The sequence below is a fragment of the Giraffa tippelskirchi genome, chromosome 8, assembly GCF_054371585.1.
Source record: "Giraffa tippelskirchi isolate mGirTip1 chromosome 8, T2T-mGirTip1v1.2.pri, whole genome shotgun sequence".
Taxonomy (NCBI): domain Eukaryota; kingdom Metazoa; phylum Chordata; class Mammalia; order Artiodactyla; family Giraffidae; genus Giraffa; species Giraffa tippelskirchi.
In genome coordinates this window covers 80525241-80545584 of record NC_137282.1, presented here as the reverse complement: position 1 = coordinate 80545584, position 20344 = coordinate 80525241, and the positions used below count along the sequence as shown (strand labels likewise).

Sequence of the window (20344 nt, the reverse complement as noted above, 5' to 3'; positions counted from 1 at the left end):
CTTAACAGCAAATGAGAGCCCAGCCAGTCAGAGCACTGACTGTCCCAGGAGTGCCACGGCACCAATGGCTCAGCGAATATCCTCAGGCCCGGAAAGTAACCCCCAGACTCCGTCTCCTGATCGGGGGGGGGGGGGGGGCGTGCAACGGCCACCTCCTCATTCAGCACTCAACAAAGGAGGCAACTCCCCATTAACAGGGGAAGGGGCTCCCAACACAAAATCCAAAGCAAAGCAGAAGGTATTTGCAAAAGCTTTCCATTGAAAATCTGTCTCCTCAAATTCTCATCCGTTCTGCTCGTTTCAGGACGGGAATCTGGACAAGCCCTGCTGTGGTGTCTCCTTAGGATTCCCAGACATCATACCTGCACAGCGTACAGAAGATGCATCCTGTAAACAGATATCACTTCCTGGTGTTGTTTCTTGCATTCCTAGAAAGAGACAGTTTGACACTGTTCAAGAGCTTGCTGTGTGTTAGTCACTCAGTCATGTCTGACTCTTTTGAGACCCCATGGACTAGAGCCCGCCAGGCTCCTCTATCCATGGAATTCTCCAGGCAAGAATACTGGAGTAGGTTGTCATTCCTTTCACCAGGGGATCTTTCCGACCCAGGGATCGAACCCAGGTCTCTGACATTGCAGGCAGATTCTTTACCATCTGAGCCACCATCAGGGGCTTAGGAGACCTTAAAAAAAATCCTAGGAGAAGGCTGTGGCCAAATGCTACCTGAGTGATTCCTTCCAGCAACTAGCATAGGAAGCTTTTGAAATTGCTGTGGACTTGATGGGGTGTGTGGTTTGGAACACTTGTCAATACTCTTAGGGGAAAAAAAAAAATCTATTTCATATCTTGGCATATGTCAACTCCAGAAGAAAATTCCTATAAAAAGTAGTTATTATAATCCCAAGTTTGTTTAAAAAAATATATGTACACATGCTTAGGCAAATGTATTCACACAGAGTAAACAACAGTGCAAGGAACTACATCAAATGCAGTTACTGTCTCTGAGTGGTTAAATTATAGACAATGTGTATCTACAGTAGCTTCTTCAGAGTTTTTTTCTTTTTTAAATATCTTCCAACTTTTCTAAAATGACCAAATATTTATTAATTTTTTAAATGTAATCTTATAAAAAGAGTTGCTGATCACCTACTGTGTGGCCAGTGGTATATAATCCCTGGGGAATTCAGTGATTAAAGTTGTCAGTGTACTGAGGAGGTGAACAAGGTGATGACCCCAATCTCAAATGGCCCCTCAGCACAGCTGTTAATGCTTTTATTTCTTCTTGCTGAGATATTATTCCAGTTCCTCTCAGTGACTATTTTCGAGGATCTCAACTCAGCTCTTAACTCCTCTAAGAAGAGGCCTTTCTTCCTATTTCCCAATGGAAATCGAAACTATCATATATGGATCACTTAAAAAATCAACTGAAGTCCATCAGTATCTATTCTTACCTCCTTCCTATCAGTGTCAGATATGAGGTGTCCTTCCCATTCAAGGACAACCTTGGAAACCTCGATCTTTGAAGTTCATGCCACTAGGAAGTATACTTGGTAGCTCTCTCTGTGCTGATCCCACCTCTTGGTTCCCTCCACTCCATCATTTATAGCTATGTCTTCTGATCACTGTCTTCCTTTCCGATCCTGCTTCTGTCATCAATTGGCTGACTTCAGTATCCATGTGGATGAACCACCCACCACCCTGGCCTCTCAGTCCATCAACCTCAGCTTCATGACCTGTCTCTCTTCCTTCCAGCCACTCATTCTTATGGTTACCTCCCTGCCTCAGTCATTATCTCCAAGATCTCAGTTGAAAGCATCCCACTCCCTCACCACCATCTCCTGTCTTTCTAGCAAATCTGCATTAGGCTTCCCCTGCCTCCCACTGTTTCTCTTCAGCTCCTGCAGATACCTAGCTCCTTAATCACTTCTCCAGCAGTCAGCCTCCAGCTGTCCACACTCCACTCCACTCCACTGGAACTGTGCTTGCTACAGCTACCATGGGCCATCTAAATGCCACATCCTTGCTGCCTCCTACTCTTTAAGAGTCAGTACAAGCACCACTTCCTGCAGGAAGCCTTCCAAGACTTACCCAGATTGGCTACGCACATTGCCTTTCTACGCTCACAGCATGTTGGTCATCTCTCAATGAATGCTTACCACAATGAGTACACGGTAAGCTGTTATATTCCATGAAAGCAGTGACTGTGTCTTACTCATTTTTATATCATGGACACCTGGTACATTACTGACACATAGAAGCTCATTGAATGCATGTTGGATAATTGTAAGAATGACTATATAAACTATCAGTACTTTATTTACGAGTCTGTGATAACCACTTGATCAGAAAAATGACCTGCAAAACAGTCAACAGCATCTTCTCCTTCCCTGACTACTACTCCACTGCTAGAGCTGGTAACATAAAAAGAGCTGGTTTTGAACTTTGTGACCGGATGGAGTAAGGACTGTAGAAACCTGAATTTACTAGTAGCGATCTGTACTGAAGAAATCACAAAATCCAAGTTCATGTAAATGGAAGCCAGCAACAGTCCAGGATAAACTAATCTTCATGTAGAAAGTATCACATACCCTCATCAACTACAGGGCTTCCCAGATGGCTCAGTGGTAAAGAATGCGCCTGCCAATGCAGAAGGTGCAGGAGACTCCGCTTGGTGGGGAAGATGGAGGAGGAAATGGATTCCACTCCAGTATTCTTGCCTGGAAAATCCCATGGACAGAGGAGCCTGGTGGGCTACAGTCCACGGGGTCACAAAAAGTCGAATACAACTGAGTGAGCATGCAACAACTAAAACTTGACATATTCATAGCTTTGTCTTCTGATCACTGTCTTCCTTTCCAGTCCTGCTTCTATCATCGCTTGGTTGACTTCAGTATCCACATGGATGAACCACCCACCACCCTGGCCTCTCAGTCTCTCAACCTGAGAGGCCCTCCAAAGATGCCCGTGTCCTAATCCCTAGAATCTATAAATGTTACCTATCAGTCAAAAGGGACCTTTAAGATTAAGGATTCTGAGATGGAAAGAAAGATTATACTGATTATCTGGGTGGACCTTAAATGTGATTACTAGGGTTCTATAAGAGGAGGTAAAAAGGTCAAAGGTGGAAGGACAGAACCAGATGCTGGAGTGATGTGCTCTGAGGATGAGGGAGGGGCCACGAGCCAAGGAAAACAGGCAGCCTCCAGAAGTTAGAAAAGACAACCAGATTCTCCCCTAGAGCCTTGAGAAGGAACCAGCCCTGCTGAGACCCTGACTTTACTGTTGTGAAACTGGTTTCTTTGAAATTATGATCTCCAGGACTGTCAGTAATAAATCTATGTTGTTTTAAACCAAGTTTCTGTTGCACTATTACAACAGCCACCAGAAACGAGTATGGACGTGAAAGAGCTTTCCTTGGTGAAATCAGGAGAGGGGCCAAGAAGCAGCCTCAGACATGTGGATACACAACTACCAGACATCCTGGCCCTCTAATAAGAAACATCTCAAGCCGCTGCCAGAGACGGTAACTACTGAAGCAGAAAAACGGAGAAAGGGTAGCAAGTGAGTGGAAAGGAGGGAACAAGACAAGAAGACTCCTGCCACTGTCCTGCAGACTCTTCCCTTCCCAGTGACACAGAACCCATTCTCATTGTCGGTGATGACTGGGAAACCCACCAGCTCCCTCTCTGGCCCTCACCTAAAGGTCTTTAGTCAACTGCTCACTGAAGCACGACACTCTTTAGGCTGGGCAGCTTTCTGCTCGCTCCCACCTGTCCCCCACCCCACAGTCAGCCATGGAAACAGGTCCACTCACCGCCAGCTGGTTCTGCAGCTGTTTAACCTGCTGCTGCAGCGCCTCCAGCTGCTGGCTCTGCCTCTTGGAGGAGCTGGCGGAGTAGGAGAGCTGCGAGAGGCTGTTCAGGGCCTCCTTCAACTTGGTGACTTCCTTGGACATCTCATTTATCTAGCGAGAAAGGAAAGCCCTATCAGGAGAGAAGGCACCCGCAGAGGCAAAACGCCAGCTGCTTCTCCACTGGGAACACAGCCTCGACTGGCCTCTGGGCCTAGAGCAATCCCTTTTCTTAATTTTTCAAAGAAAAGCCATACAATGAAACAAAAACAGGTAAGAGTCAGGCAAACCAACAAGCCTATGCAGACGACAGCCCTGGAATGAGGCTGTGCTTGGGGCCATTAAGGTAACAACAGCTGTTATGTGGATTCCCTTCTTTCACCCTTAAGATGGGGGACTGTTAAAAAAATAAATCAAAAACAGAATTTCAGGTATTCTATATTTGGAGCCAGCTAGGCTTTGTTCCCTATTGCTGCCATAGGCAATCAGAAATAAGTTCTGGGAACCCTGGTATCTCTGATATCCTACCTTGCAGTGAAGACAATCTCCACACCCACAGCTTTGGAAGCTCTTTTAGAAACATTCATTATAATAAAGGAATATAAGATAAATAATTCTCTAGTGAATGCCATTCAGAACATCTAACCCAGGAGACTGGGCATCTGGGGATGCAGAGCAGATCCAAGCACAGAAGCATCCTTCACTTTTCCCCTTACTCTCTGCCTTCCTCCACGCTCAGCCCATCTCGAGTCGCCTGGCCCCCCACATTTCTCCCTTTCTCTCCTGTTGCACACCTTTGAAAATGAGGACCAGCGAGGGCTTTTAAACTAATTCAAGGGAAAGCTCATGGGGTTTAGGGAAGCAGTATCAAGTCTGGCAGTAATTGATTTTCCATATGACAGAGGAAATCTGTCTGGATTCCAACAGAGTAGACGTTTAACATGGATCACAAATACTTACCTGGTGGGTTCCCTTCTGGCCCCTGACACTTGGCAGAGCTTCTGTAAAATAATTTTTAAGGGGAAAATATGTACCACACATTTGAAAATACTCTGGTGTGAGGGAAGTAGTAGATGAGGTTTTCTCTCGCTCTCTTTTAAAATAAATGTCCACCCTACTATTTTTAATGTGGTGTTGGGGACAGATGGAGTCCTGTGTGGAGCCTTAGCACATTCACAATAGCTTAGTGCTAACAAATCCTAAAAATGCTAACTTCAGTAAATGAAGGTTCAAAGCGCTAGGGTTTGCTAGCTAGAAATTCAATAGCGACAGTCTCACCCACCTTCTTGTCTTTATCCTCTTCCAGTTTTGAGGAGCTCTCGGAATGTCTCTTCATTTCTGCAAGTTCTTCCTGAGCGTGTTGGCATTTTTGCAGAAGTTCATTTACTTCCTGCTCTTTGGATTTCAAGAGAGTCTGAATGTTTTCCTTTTCCCTTTTCATTTGCGAGAACTCACTTCTAATCTGGGCAACCTCTGAATGGGCCTTCTCTTTCTCTTTCACGGAATCCCTTAATTTTGAGGCCAACACACTCACTTCGCTTTCCAAAGACGACTGGAGCTTCTCATAGGCAGACCGGGGCACCATCGCGTCGGTCATGGCCGCCTTCTCCTCTAGGAGCTGTTTCTCCAGCTTCGCCACCTCCCCTTCCTTGCTCGCCAGGTGCTCTTTCAGACTGCTTATTTTTCCCTCCATCTCTTTGGCAGTGGTCCGCAGAGTGGTTATCACTTGCAAATGCTCCGTGATGGAGACAGAGTTCTCTTTCTGTGCATCTACCAACTGTTTGAGCTGGGTCAGCTCATTCAGCACTTTTGAATACTGAGACTTCATTTCGGACAGTGCCTCTTCAGCCTTCGCTCTGGATGCGTTGGTCACTTGCATCAGCTTCTCATGCTCCGCTTTATGGATATATTCAGCTGTGACGTCTTCTAGAGACTTCCTCTTCCGGTAATCGTCCAGCTCTGCCTGGGCCTCTTTGTACAGCTGGGACAGCTCACTCACCTGCTTGTTGAGTTCATCGATCATCCTGTTCATGGCCTCTTTCATGTCCTCAGCTTCATCACCCGCCTCCTGGGTCATCTGATTTTTCAATGTATCTTTCAGTTTTGTGATTTCCTCTTGTGCTTCTTGGTATTTCTCAAACAAAAATGCTTTCTCCTTATTCATATTCTCAATCACCGAGCAATAGGAACTTTGCATTTCCTCGTACTCCTCCCTCGGTGGCTGAATAACTGCCTCTTTCTCCCTCTCTGCCAGCTTCTCCTCTAACTCTCTCACTTTCTCTTTATTTCGTTCACTTTCTTCCAGAGCGCCCTGGAGGTCCCGCTTGAGCACATCCATTTCTTCCTGGGTGATCCTCAGCTCCTGCAGGTGCGAGTAAGTGCCCACGCTTTCTGGTGAGACCAGGCCCAGCTTCATCTGCTTCTGCACACTCAGGACTTCTTTCATAGCTTCCTCATACTTGCTCTGAGTTTCCTTAAGTTTCTGGCTGAGGTCGGAGCCGTTCTCTGAGATCTCGGCGTTGTTTAAGCACACTGATTCTGTCCTCCTGGTCTGGAGCTCGGCCTGCAGCTGTTTCCTCTCCGCTTCAGAGCTCTCCAGTCTCTTCTGCAAGTCGTGTAAAACCTCTTGGAGTTGCTGGATTCTGACATCGCTGTCGAGAGTGGATTTACTTGAGGAATGTGTTATGACAGATGGAGATGGTTTGGAGTCTAGAGGAGGGGTTTCACTAGGTTTGCCCAGGGATGGGGCCAAGTCAGTTTGAGTAGAATGGTAAGAGTCGAAGCTCAGGTCTGCTTCCCCCTCCCTGGGTGTTTTGGCCTGGAAAGAAGGCAAGAATGAAACGACACAAAAGGTGTGGTTAGATGAGCAAGCAACTGCAATTGGGGAGCAAACCCAAACTTTGAGTATGGGGGAGCAGCAGTATCATTCTGCACACGTCCTCTTGCCCCATGAAAAAATATGATCTGGGACACAAGAGTTGGGCTTAACAACACTAAGCCTATTCTGTGCTCTCAAAGGATAGATTATGTTTGCCACTTTAAAAATGCAAAACCCGTTTTGGCTGCAGAGCTTCTGACTCAAATTTTTCTTTGTTTCTCATATTATTGTAGTTGCCCTACTTCTTATCACATTCTTAAATCTGTGAAATGATCAACTTTACTAAATGAATGACTAGTCATATATATGGTGTACATATAGCTATCTATTGTCATATATATCATACTAAGTATATAATTAAATAATTTACCAGTTTATAAAAATAATAAGTTAATGAATAAGTCTCAAGAAACAAATAATATGAAGGTATAAAATGCTAAAGGGTAATTATATTTTAAAAAGAAGAAACCAATGTTGGTGTCTAAAACAAAATACCCAGCTAACCCTGAGAAATCCAATAGCTTAACCAACTGAACAGACTGTGGTAGTGATCTATTTATCTACCTGTAATTTATCTTGTAATTCCTTATTGTGTAAGGTAAGAGAAGCAACTTTTGCTTGCAATAGGACAAGAAGATCTTGCTGGTCAGCTTCAGAACTTACATCCAATAAGCTATCAGCACCTTAGGAAAAAGAAAGGCAATTTAAAATAATATTTTAAAAATTTAACTGTTATTTCTCTGACCTCTAACAAACTCACTTTCTACCCAATCCAGTTCTTCTTTCTCATCCAGACTAGGGATGAAAGCCCCCTCCAGCTGGATAGACGAACAGAAATTCTCAACTACTGGGGTCTCCTCACTCCCTAGCACAATACTAGATGCCTAGATACAAATAAACTCATCTGAAAACTGATGGATCTGGTCATACAGTTTCTGTTCACTTGATTAAGTGCCACACCTCGGTTGTTTTTTATTCTTGCATGCCCTATACATCCCACTCTATGAATCCTTTTAGAAAGATCTCTGGAATCTGGTTCACTTCTTATCCCCATGCCCACTACCCTAGTTTAGACTTCATCACCATACCTGGTAACTGTACAAACGGCTTCCTAACTAATCTCTCTCTCTCCTCTAGTGAAAATGTAGCCTGTACCAACAACACTGTCAGACTAATCTTCCTAAAACATACTTTGATGGGGTCATGCCTTTGGTTCAAGTGCTTTAATTGCTCTCCCTCCAAAAATAATCTCCAACTTCCTTTATCTGGATTAAGGCCTCTCGGATCTGGCTCCAATCTACTTTTTTTCAGGTTTATGACTCATCATGTCTTTCCCCAGTATCCCATTTTCATCAGATTCACACCCCTCTATTCTCAACACAAGACTGCTTCTTTAATTCTTCATCCATATAATTGCCCTCGTAGCACCTCTTTGGCTGGATAACTCTTAGGCGTCCTTCAAGACCCACATCAGACCCTCCCTCTTCCTTAAGGCATTTGCTGACCACCCCTGCATGAAACAGGAGTCTCTGAATCCCACAATAAACACTGCTGGTAAACCACAACTGTTTGACATTCTACTGATTATCATGCTGAAATAACATCTAAAGCTATGCTACTCAAAGTTCTCATTGAGACAAGACAAGAAATGTGCTCCAGAATGTCATTCAATATACTGCTTTCTTCACCCAGAAAGTCTTCCTATGGAAAAAAAAAAAAAAAACCTGTCAGGTGGATGAAACAGTGTGCTTGGCTGGATGACTTTCTGGAGCAATCCCTTTTTTTATTTTAAGCTGGCAACAGTTTAGAGACCATACTCTGAACAGCACTGATCCGAATTTTCACTGCTATTTAAAAAATTTCTCACAACCTAATGCAAGGATGAAAACTTGAGTCTTAATTTGGAAGGATGCAAAGTGACATCTCTTCACAGAAATGCTTACTAATAATATCTGGGGCCTACACCACAGCTTTATGAGTGTTCTTGACATACAGTCTGGTCAGCTTGGAATGAATCAGGGGATTTGGGAGCAGGAGGGTAATTCTAAGCAACAAAAATTACTTCTAAGATAGGATGGATGGCTTTTAAAGTATCCAATGTAACAGTTATGCAGTTATATTAACATTGTTCTCTACCAGGAATATTTCTTAACACATTATTAACTGGAGCTGTATTAACGTCTCAAGCATTAGTTTCTGCAAAAATTCCCCAGTCAGTAATGTGTTTATATGTCTAATTTCTGTAAGTTAAGTGCTCCAAACACATACGATATGCATAACAGACTGAGAAATTGAATGCTGGAGCAAAAAAGGGGCCTTTGAAATAATCTACTCCACAGTTCAAATGGATTCTGAAGGTACTGTACTACATTCTTAAAGGGTGAAGCAACAGGCTGAACTCAGTACAATGAATCAAACCTCCTTGAAGACAGTATGATCATATATGATTTCATTGACACTCTCTTCATGTCTGTTTAAAATCCAAAGCAGAAAAATTCAATAATGGCAGCTGTGAAGGTGCTCAGTTGGCTCTCTCTTCAAGAAATAACTTGCTGCTCAGTCACAAGGGCCACTAGCTGGCAGCTCACAGCCCGTAGACCTCATCTCAAAACAGTGTCTTAAAATGCATAAAATAGAACGTACAAGCTATAGCAATCAGTGGGCGGCTTTTGTAACCCACCAAATAACAAGATCTAGAAGCAGGTCTAATAACTGGCATAGTTTCAAGTAGAGATACTATAAATGATCTTTCAAGATATCTGTAATAACAGTAAGGGGACATGATACCATCTGTGAGTTCTCTTGGTGTCAAAACCACTGATCTGCTAACACTGCTGGGGCTTACTGTCTCTATTCATCATTGAAGGAAGTGCCAATGCTAAATTAGGAACAGATGAAAACAGAGATTTCTTTTTTCATACCCAAGCTCAGGGACTCCTTAAAATCTAGGTGAAAGCCCGCTGAAGCAGACAGCATCAGACTGTGAAATACTGGCAGTGTTTGGGCGGTACCCAAGGTTCTCTGACATCCCCAGACAGGGTGCCTCTCCTTGCCCTCTGCTCTCTTAAAGGGACATGAAATAGAGACCAGTCATGGGAACAAAAACACAGGCCCCTTCATCTTACCTGTAGTACTGTCACTTAGTCTGTCTCTGTTCTCTCGTATAGAACTAATCTCAGCCTGCTGGAACACAAAAATGACTTAAAATATATTCCTGAATGTAACACTCTGCAAAAGAGTCTAGCAAATTTTCCTCCTTGAGTTTACACAGGTTGGTGTGATCCTACTATGAAAACAGACCATCTCTAGCAAAGAAGATATTTTAAAATATAAGAACATAAAAGCAACAATTAACTCCTGAGGTAAAATTTTGATTTAGAGGTTCCTAAGGATATATTCTCAAAATATTACAAAATGAAACTTCTCATGAATATTACAAAAGTCTTTGAAGATTATAATAAAATTACGTAATAGCTAATTTAGTGTGCTGTGTGCTAAAACTTGAGATTGTGAATACTGCTTTCATAATAGAGACAAATAGAAGTTTTACTTATCTGGGTAATATACTAAAATACATTAGAAGTATTTTTAGCTCTATCACTTTATCGATAAACCATTATTAATTGCTTTTAAGAGAAATGGTAATCAATGAGACCTGTCAGGGAAAATAGAGGTAATTTTATAAGGGAATAAGAATTCTTATGGCTGTGGACTGACAATCCCCTAAAGATTTCCTCTAAACCTGTATCCCCGAATATCTGTCTTTTAATATATTGGAAAAATTCTTGTAACTTCAAAGCCAAACTCTCATTCCAAAACAAAATACAGTTACTTGCCAGAAATTACTAAGTTTTATCTAGATAAGCCACAGACCATGATAAGAGAGAGAATTTTTCAGCAAAGGAACTTTTATAAAGGTTCAAATGCTAAAAATAGAGTGGCTCATTTTTGGCAAGTGCTTATCATAACAAAAGCTTTATTTTCACTTAAAAAATAAGCGCTTATTTTTATTTTTCAACTCTATTACAGTACAATAAAGTATATACATTGAAAGCTTTTAATTTGAGGAGTTTTAACAGATACACACCCAAGATACCACTATAATCAAGATTCAGAATATTCCCATTACCTCTTAAGTTTCCTCATGCCTCATTAGCCAATCCCTGCCATTCCCAGGCAATCACACTACTCTTTTTTCATTTTCTAGAATTCGTATAAATGGAATGTTACAAGGGATGAACTTCTTTGAGCCTAGCTTCTTTCATTCAGCATGATGGTTTCCAGATTCATCTATGATACTGCTTGGCCAGCACTTCATTCTCTTTTTATGGCTGAGTAATACTCTTATATATGGATATATCTCATTATCTTTATCCATTCACTTGTTGGAAGACATTTGGACTGTTTCTAGTTTAGGGATATTTGAAAAAAGATGCTATAAACATTTGTGTACTTTTTGAGACATATTTTAATTTCTCTTGGGTAAGCATCTATGAGTGAATGGCTAGATGATATGTTAGGTGTATGTTGCACTTTTAGAAAAATTATCAAATGGTTTTCCAAAGTAGCTGTGGGCTTCCCTGGTGGCTCAGATGGTAAAGAATCGCCTGCAATGTGGGAGACCTGGGTTCAGTCTGTGGGTTGGGAAGATCCCCTGGCGGAGGACATGGTAACCCACTCCAGTATTCTTGCCTGGAGAATCCTTATGGACAGAGGAGCCTGGAGGGCTGCAGTAGCTGTACCATTTTACATTCAACAAACAGAGTATGAGAGTTCTAGTTCTTCCACATCATCACCACTCACTAGCATCTTTTACCTTTTTAAACTTTAGCTATTACAAACGGTGTCCTTTTTATCTTTCTGTGATTTTTTTAAAGAAATAATTCTTTTTACACTCTATTTCTGAAAAACATAATTTGTCATATTGCTCTTTGGAATGCATTTGCCCCCTTTGAGCCATAATCATATTAGAAGATATTAGGATGGTAATTATAAAGGCATAACTTCCTTTCCTTGCCTTATATTTTAATAAAATCTAGTTAACACAAGGGAGATGATAGGTTGATAGAATCTTTTTCAGATCAATGTGCATCTAAGTTGAACACAAATTTATTTTTAGTAATTCTTAGATGGGGGAAATAAACACACAATTATGCCATTGAAATTTCACTTTAACAATTATAAACTTTACTTTTTTTCCAAGTATAATTTCCTAGTGATACTTAGGCAAACAAATATTAAACTGAAATATCCTCTCATTCCTTAAAATACATTCCAACCACAAATCTAGAGAATCAGGTAGAATGGATTTACTAATATTTCTAAAATAAATACATATTACTTTTATAATTATATAAAAATATATAATTACTTCTTAGTAAGACATCAGAGACTATCCATTTCTTTCTTTTTGACTGATGTTATGTCAACTCAATTTGGAAAGATGACTGGTTATCAGGTAAGTTCTTATCTTTGTCCTTTTTTAAATGAAGAAAATTAAATATTAGTTAATAAATATGTTCAGTCTATTCTTTTTTTATGGAGTCCTCACCAGAAAAAATAATCAGAGGATGCTTTCTGATGAAAAGGTTGTAAACCAAATGACTGGGAAGTATATTCTGTTTTACCCAGTGCTATATAACTTAAGTCAAATCTATTGTATATCTTAAAATTAAGTAATAAGTTGGACACAGAAAAGAAATACCTTGAAGGGTGGTTCAGCAAAAAATACTGATTCCTTTCCTGAAAGTGGTGTTGAAGTTATTGATCTTGGGGAAGACACATCACTCAACTGAAAAACCAAAATGAAAACCATCAATAAGGAATCCTTCTTCAAAAGATTTTCTTCTCCAGTGCCAAAGAATTAGCCTATCTAACCAATGCAAATAAATCTAACAGTAATTATGCTTAGTTTCAATTAATTCAAGGGTAACATATTTTCAATACAATTCACCTATCTCAAATACTTTCTGAAAGTTTACAGAGTAGAATTAACTAAGGAAGTTTGCTCTTATATTCACTAGAATTAACTTTACAAATTCATAAGATTTCTATTGCAGATTAAGAATATTATTAATGAATATGCTAACATATTTAATATTACTTATTGAAGGAGATATTCCTCTCAAATACTTGATAAGGATTATTCTTTTTATGGCCTATGCTTCTTTTAATAATAAACCCTGGCTTGTCTTTATTTACCATTTCATAGTTATTCAAGCTTCCTCGTCTACTCAGTAATCACTATAAGCTCAAAAATGAAAGCTGCTTTAATGTTAGTCAACCTTAAATGTAATATGAAAGGCAAATATATTTCAATAATGTTTGATAAACCAACTAAAATTTACTTTCAACTAATGTTTCACCAGTCACACATTCTCCCCACTTTACTAGAGCTGTTAATGTGAGCTGACTGAGCTTATTATCTTAAGGAAAAAGGTCCTGTCATAGATTGAGAATTTTGAAACTTCTAAAAAAGATACAGTCTAATTCTTCAGCTTTGAAATAAGTTAGAATCAACATTATTTCCTTACTATAATCAAAATTCTTCCTATCACTATTTGTAGTTTAAAACTGCTAAAGAAAATTTAAAATGTGCATTTAAGGGTCAATTTTAAAACAGTTCTTTTTGACCTAAACACAAAATGACAAAATTATGGCTTTGTTGTTATATGTTTTTTCATTGTTGGTTTTCTTTCATTTTTACCTGGGTAGGACTGATAGGAGGTGGTGGAGCTTTGCGTTTTTTTGGAGTTCCACTTCTCTCTGAGCTTATTTTAGAGACTTGATCATGCTGAAAGTTATCACAGTCCAAAGAATGGAGGTGGGTTAGTTAGGTTAGTAAAGTCTGAGTAAATAGCTTCATCAAACAAATGAGAAAAACCTCAACAGTTCATGCACTTCTTACTTTATCAAGTTCTGAAATCTGCTACCAACATAAAAATAAGTAATATGCATGCTCCAAGTGTTCTTGTAGCAGCCCATGCTTTAAAGTAAGAAAATAAAAAACACAAGACAAAACCAGATTAAGTTGGTGTGCAGAACTTGGAAAGGAGAGGATAAGGAATTGTTTACCACTATTTAGAACCCAGAGTATGTTCACAGTCTACCTCCCATCTTAATGCAAAGCAATGGTATTTCCCCTACCTTTTTATTACTTCCATTCCTTTTCTTAAAAATGTACAGTTGACTCTCCATATCCACAAGTTCCACACCCACAGATTCAACCATCTGCATATCCCAGAATCACAGATACAGACAGCCAACTGTACCACACTATTTTATAGAAGACACTTGAGTGTCTGCAGATTTTGCTATTGCCTACAGATAACAAGGAATGACTATGAATATGGGGAAAAGGGAGAACTTCATCTCTGAAGGTATGAGTAAATAACACAATTGGTACAAAATAAATTCAGTATCAAGTATTTGCTCAGTATGATAGTTTTTCCAAGAACCTTGACTTATAAATAAAATAGTCAAATATATAGCTCATTAATAAACAATAGTGACTATGTTTTTAAGAAAAACTCCAAAGTAACAGGGTAAACGTCTCAATTTCCATTTGTGTAAAAATGAATGACATTTTAGAAAAGATCTAATTAAAATGAAAGTGGCAAATCTCATATTTTCATTAAATATCTAACACAGATATGGACAGAGTTCTGTAATTCATGTGATATCACAAGTAGTTAAAATACTGTTGTTCTCAGAGTTAAAATCACATCAAACCTTTTCACACCAGTAGGAAATATTAGTACATTTCAGAAAAAAGATGAATATATGAGTAGCAAGTTTAAAGTTACATGCTTTGGGAACAGGTTAAATCATTAAGAAAACATTTACCACCTTACAATAAATCATTTATTCCAAAGATATTTTACTTCTTAAGTAGTTTCAGCCTAGTCTTAATCACTTTCCTAATGGTCCACAGAGTGGTTTAATCAGAACATGTTCAAATTCCCACAAGCAATGATAAAAAAGAATCTCCTCTTCCAAAGATAAATACCTGCTTTGGTTTTGTTGGTGTCTTTAAATCTATAGAAGAAAAATGAGGAAAAAAAAAACTATAAGAACCATAATGACTCATATCCACTTTGGGTAGGGGGGGCATATAAACACACACTTGCACACAAACACACCCATATACACAACATACACAATATTCAACACTTCGTTTTTCCCCAGGAATATATTTAAAAGAATAATATCATACAAATTCCTGTATTCTTTGGGGAAAATGGAGTGGGATAAATTTGAAACAACATTGGCTATTTTCTTTTACATACCAGCATCCTGAGAGATTTTTGATAATAGAAGGCTTTGAATTCCTGCATTTTCCAAGAGTTTGGAATAATGTAAGGCATTGTGTCCAAGAGAATCTACAAGGTTTAGGTCTGCACCCTTTTTAATTAAGGCTTCTACGATGTTTGAGCTGCCAATCTCACAAGCCAGCATGAGAGCAGTTCTAAAGAATGAGGAGACAAAAAGTCAGTACTAACAAAATCTGGAAACGTTTGCTAGGAAATCATTTCATTTGTCTTAAAAACAGAGAAAAGGAGATTAAGTGCAGTAAACCTGTACTACTCTTAATACTCCAGGAAATTCAAAGTGGAATGCTACCAAAATCGGGCAGCTGTTTTATAAAACTTCAGATTAAATCATAAAAGATATTAGGTCAAATAACATAGACATAATCTTCTAACTATGATGGAATTTAAATATGATTGGCACAGATCTTGTCTTTTTCTCAAATCAAGTTTTATAAAGAACCTATTAAGACTGTTTTTTTTTTTTTTTTTTTTTTTTTTTTTTTTTTTTAAGACTGTTTTTTATAAACAACCAATACGTTTACTTTTATTTTGCCTGAGAAGTCAAAGGAAATGGCCTATCCATTTTAACATTTAATAATGTCATCATAGACACAGTCAGCTATGATGCTCCCAGAGGTCTGGAGAAAACATTTTTTTAAGTCAAAACAGATTCTTAACTATCAAAAAAAGGCAGAAAACAGTAAAGTTAAAACTGCTTTAAATCAAATGATCCAAAGTACAGCTGTGAAAACTTCTCAGAATGTGGATATCAGTGAAATCACATGTTTTCTAATTCTGTGGTACCTTCCATTTTTGTCTCTGGAATTTACATCTGCTCCATGATCCAGAAGAAAGCGACAGACCTCACTGTGGCCATTTTGTACTGCAAGAAGCAGTGGTATATTCCCATCCTAGAAGACAAATTCAGATTAAGATTTTAATTTAGAAGCCAAATACCACAATTGTAAAGGTCCTGATTCCTTCTGTACTTATTCCTGACTTGTCCTGCTGTCCTTATATTTGACCCACCAATATAGTCTGCCCCCCCAGAAAGCCAAAATCACACACTAACACAGCTCTTCTTATGGAATTTCACTGACTGTGGGCTTTTCCTAAGGAGCCAGGCTCTTGGGCTCCTTGTTCCCTTGACTGTCACTCAGTCTAGTGATGATGATGAGAGAGACTGCAACACAAAGTATGTCAAGGCTTGAGGCAAGTATACCATGTTCATTGAGAAATGGCTCTCCATGTTCTGGAGAAATGAAGGGTTGTTTCCTTATGGCATTACTAGGCCCCATGATCTCTAAGCACTTTCTTCTAAGTATCCTAGCATCCTGCCATGCCATCAACTGTCTTCTTGGAAAGCATATGCTTTCATAATTTTACTAGGTATCAAAACATAAGTAAAGAGTTTATTTGTCCATTACTGACACATGACAAGATAAAGAGATTGATGGAAAGAAAGGTTTGTTTAATATAACAACTGACAATTCCTTTAGAAAAAAATTAGATTACCAGCTCATACAAATTGCAAAATGAATTAAGAATCTCAACATCACAGTATAAAACAAATGAAAAAAATACCAGGAGAATTTATAGGTGACAATTTCCACAATCTTAGGGTGAAGAGGGGACCTGACTCAAATTATGCAAGCCATAAAAGGAAGCTCTTATTCTGTTCTTGCATTGAACATACCCCACATATGGGGTTGACAATAATTTTAAGGCAGATGTATTCAAATAGGCAAAGGAAAAAAAAAGTTACAATATATCCAATTATTTTAACTTGGGGATATTTAAAAATACAAATGCTACTTAAAGATTAAGTATTCACTCTGAGTAGAACTTCAGAATTCCTAGGAAATTATCTCTGTGAAGTTATAATACTTTCTGGTTATAAAGTATTGAGATTCAGCGAGTGTGAATTTATTTACAGATTCTAAATGCTCACTTCACAATGTCCCCATCGGGTGTAACTTATACGTGCCAAGTCCCGTGCTATAGCAGGAAATTCAGCACTGTAAACAGGAGCAAGAGCCATGTCAATTTATTCTCAAAATAGTCCAGCAAGGTTAAAATAGGCTCTAAGTGATCTTTATAGTTCGAAAACACTATCCGGGGGCACCAAAGGTGATATATGGGGTGCAGAAAGAAAATAATAGAACTATTTAGACTTATTTTTTATTTACTAAAAGTCAGGAAAATAAGTTATTGATATTTAGGTTGATAGTAAGTCATGTGTCCATCCTTAGCAATAAATACTGACAGTGTATGCTGCAAAATGTTTTATTAATGGTTTAAGGACCAATGGGGCTAATACCGAAATCTGTTTTGCACAAGAGAATCTAGGTCAGAAAGCAGTAGACTTTTGCCAAATGCTCCAGAAGGAGCCCATGGTGCTCTAGAAACCAGGGTCCATCTCCACTTCTAATGGTCATCTGGTACTTACCAAATCCTTGAGGTTTATGGGGCTTTTGTGCTCACAAAGGACTTGCACAGCTTGAAGGCAGCCCTGTGCGGCTAAAGGGAAGGAAGACACAGAAACCACAGCAAATCACAAAGCTAGTCGCACAACCAGGGGCATCAAACGCTTCTAGGAAAGAAAAGTTGACGTCCACCCAGTATGCAGATGATACTTAGCTGCACTGAAGAGAAATGATGTCAGGATGGATAAGTAAGCGGTGTTTTAAATTACTGTTTAATTTCATTGTCATCCAGACCTACGGTCAGCGCTTGCCAGTTGTTGGTTGCCTTTAGGCAAACATCCGGCTTAGCTCTTCGTGTATACTAAGTCACTTCAGTCATCTCTGACTCTCTGCGACCCCATGGACTGTAGCCCACCAGACTCCTCTGTCCCTGGGATTCTCCAGGCAAGAATACTGGAGTGGGTTGCCGTGCCCTCCTCCAGGGGATCTTCCTGACCCAAGGATCGAACCTGCGTCTCTTAAGTCTCCATTGGCAGGCAGGTTTCTTACCACTTGGGAAGCCTCAAGGTTTTCTACAACTAGCACTAAAAGAAAATTGTAAATCTAATCATCCCAGAGTTCTGCATCAACATTTTGTCACTTGAAACTGTGTGACTGATAGTAAAACCAAACCTTGATATATAAAATTGATTGAAGTTCCTTTTGATCCCCAAGCAAAAAAAAAAAAAAATCTGTACCACACACATTACCTGAAATCTACAAATGCTCATAAATCTCTTAAACAAAGAACCTCACATTAATTAAAGTATAACAATCATGACAGTGTTTACTAGTTGTCTGGCAGGCGATTGATGAATTCTAGCTGTATTCCTCAGTAAAACCGTACACAATCTGCAAACTGAGGGAAAGTGGAATAATATCTAGCAATGATGACAGAAAACGGCATCAGGAATAACAATGGTAAGGTTAATGGCTTAAATAAGGAAAATGAAAATGTACTGTTTCTCATGGTAGAAGACAACAAATAAGAGAAGGAAAATTACCTGCATAATGTAAAGCTGTTTTCCCAGAACTGTCAATACTTTCAGCTGGGCATTTAGACTATAAGACAAAAATCAATAAATATGTATAGTAAATTTCAGTTCTATTCAGTTCATCCTTTTCCTGCAAGGTATGATGCAACTTACTAAGCAAAGTATAAACCTGAATAAGCCCCAGTTGCTGTGCTCCAGGAGCTTATTATGGTCTCACGGGGAGAGAGACTCATCTTGAAGCAGTCAAGACACAAGTGAACTGTCACCTCTCCCTTCCATCAGCTCTGTCACCAACAGATCATCCCCACCAGCTAAACATGCTCTAGGAATTCTCATCATGATCCCACCTGTCCCCCCATTTCCTGCCCTAATTCTCTATCCCCCTTCACAGAACCAACCTTCTGTTCAGAATGGCCCGCACACACACCATCTCCCTGCCTCTTGTTCATTCCTGGACCTACTGCAGTTGGGCGTCTGCCCTCAATATTCCTTGAGGAATATTCCTTGAGGAATATTCCTTGGATCAGGGAATCCAAGTTACCAACCACCTTCATGCTTCTAATGATGACGAACATTTCTGTCCTCCTCTCATCAACCTCTCACCTGCGATACACTCCATCTTCTCCACTCACCTCTCAGTTCCTGGAGCCCTGCCTGGCCCATCCAATTGTGGTTTTCCTCCCACTGCTCTGGCCACCCTTCCCCAGAGGGGAGCACAGGGCTCCCCGGTGTTCCTTCTTCTCTACACTATCCCCCTGGGTCATCTTATCCACACCCATAGCTCGAAACTCCGTCTAGAAGCTAATGCCTCCCTAATGTACATCTTAATAATGACAACAAAACTACTTCACAAGTATTGGCTATGATGTGCCAGGCACTGTTCAAGGAATGGTTTTAAGGCTGCTAACAACCCTGACTAGATACCATTAACCCCATTTACAGATGAGGAAACTGAGGTACAAAGAAGCTAGTAACTTGCTTGGGCACAGGAAGTGGCAGAGCTAGAATTCTGACCCAGACAGGCTGTGTGGAGCCTGTGTTCATGTCAGTATACAGCAGACAGCATCTCTGAGCCCCAGGTTTCATAACCCACTGCCTATTTCTCATGGGCACCTCGAACGTAGCACAAGCAAAACTTCTGGGGTCCCCTCCCGGTGCAGCTTGATCCTCCCGACCCGCCCTGCCACTGTCAACGGCACATTCATCTCTCCAGTCCTGAGTCCCCGAGCAACCACCGAGTCATCCTTGATTTCTGCTTCCTCCTCCTCCTCCTCCCCCACGTCTAGTCTACCACCATGTCTGTCAATTCTGTACCCCAAACACACCCTAATCGGCTCTCCTCTTTCCGTCTGTCATCACCACCTGGTCTGAGCCAATGCCTGCTCACCTCGACAGCCTTGATGGCCACCTGGCTGTCTTCATGGTTTGCTTTTTCCTTCTTTAGTCAATTCTCTATACAAACAGACCTTCTAAACTGTCAATGTAGCTCTTTACTTCCAAGTCCTCCGCAGTTCCATCATGCCACACAAGGCTGCATCCTGGGCCCTTCTTTTTTGGTGGCCTTACTGTGTAGCAAGAGGAATCCCTCATCAGGGATCAAACTCACTATGGTGGACGCATAGAGTCTTAACCACTGGGCCATCAGGAAATTCCCATGGGCCCTTCTTTTTCTTTCTCCTTCACTCCCCCCCAGGTCCCCTCATTGGCTTTCTTTCCTCCCTGACTACTTAGTGGCCTTCCAACCGTCTTTTGCACTTGCTTTTCTGTCAGCTTGGAACGCTCTCCCATAGCTCTCTGCACCACTTAATTTTCAGCCTGAATCTCAGCTCCTCTACAGGGCCCTC

The 20344-nt window shown here is 40.2% G+C and overlaps 1 protein-coding gene and 1 long non-coding RNA gene across 51 annotated transcripts in view; one reads left to right on the top strand and one right to left on the bottom strand.

Moving 5' to 3' along the window:
• Positions 1–20344, bottom strand: part of RAI14 (retinoic acid induced 14) — a 161295-nt gene that overhangs the window by 2305 nt on the left and 138646 nt on the right. For 22 of the 50 annotated variants that reach the window (XM_081520450.1, XM_081520485.1, XM_081520461.1 and 19 more), the window contains 12 exons: positions 18510–18567; positions 17490–17560; positions 15845–15951; positions 15017–15195; positions 14737–14765; positions 13435–13521; positions 12433–12519; positions 9854–9908; positions 7293–7411; positions 5133–6668; positions 3815–3964; positions 363–428 (listed from right to left, as the gene is read on the bottom strand). In XM_081520450.1, coding sequence (XP_081376576.1) covers positions 363–428; positions 3815–3964; positions 5133–6668; positions 7293–7411; positions 9854–9908; positions 12433–12519; positions 13435–13521; positions 14737–14765; positions 15017–15195; positions 15845–15951; positions 17490–17560; positions 18510–18567 — 2544 coding nt within the window. Of the gene's footprint in view, positions 1–362; positions 429–3814; positions 3965–5132; positions 6669–7292; positions 7412–9853; positions 9912–12432; positions 12520–13434; positions 13522–14736; positions 14766–15016; positions 15510–15553; positions 15952–17489; positions 17561–18509; positions 18568–20344 lie in introns of all 50 variants that reach the window. The other 28 variants (XM_081520436.1, XM_081520479.1, XM_081520442.1 and 25 more) reach the window with 4 other exon arrangements.
• LOC145517594 (uncharacterized) lies at positions 305–7643 on the top strand. Its single transcript, XR_014062184.1, has 2 exons — positions 305–4123; positions 7505–7643. It is a non-coding gene; the product is annotated as an uncharacterized LOC145517594 (long non-coding RNA).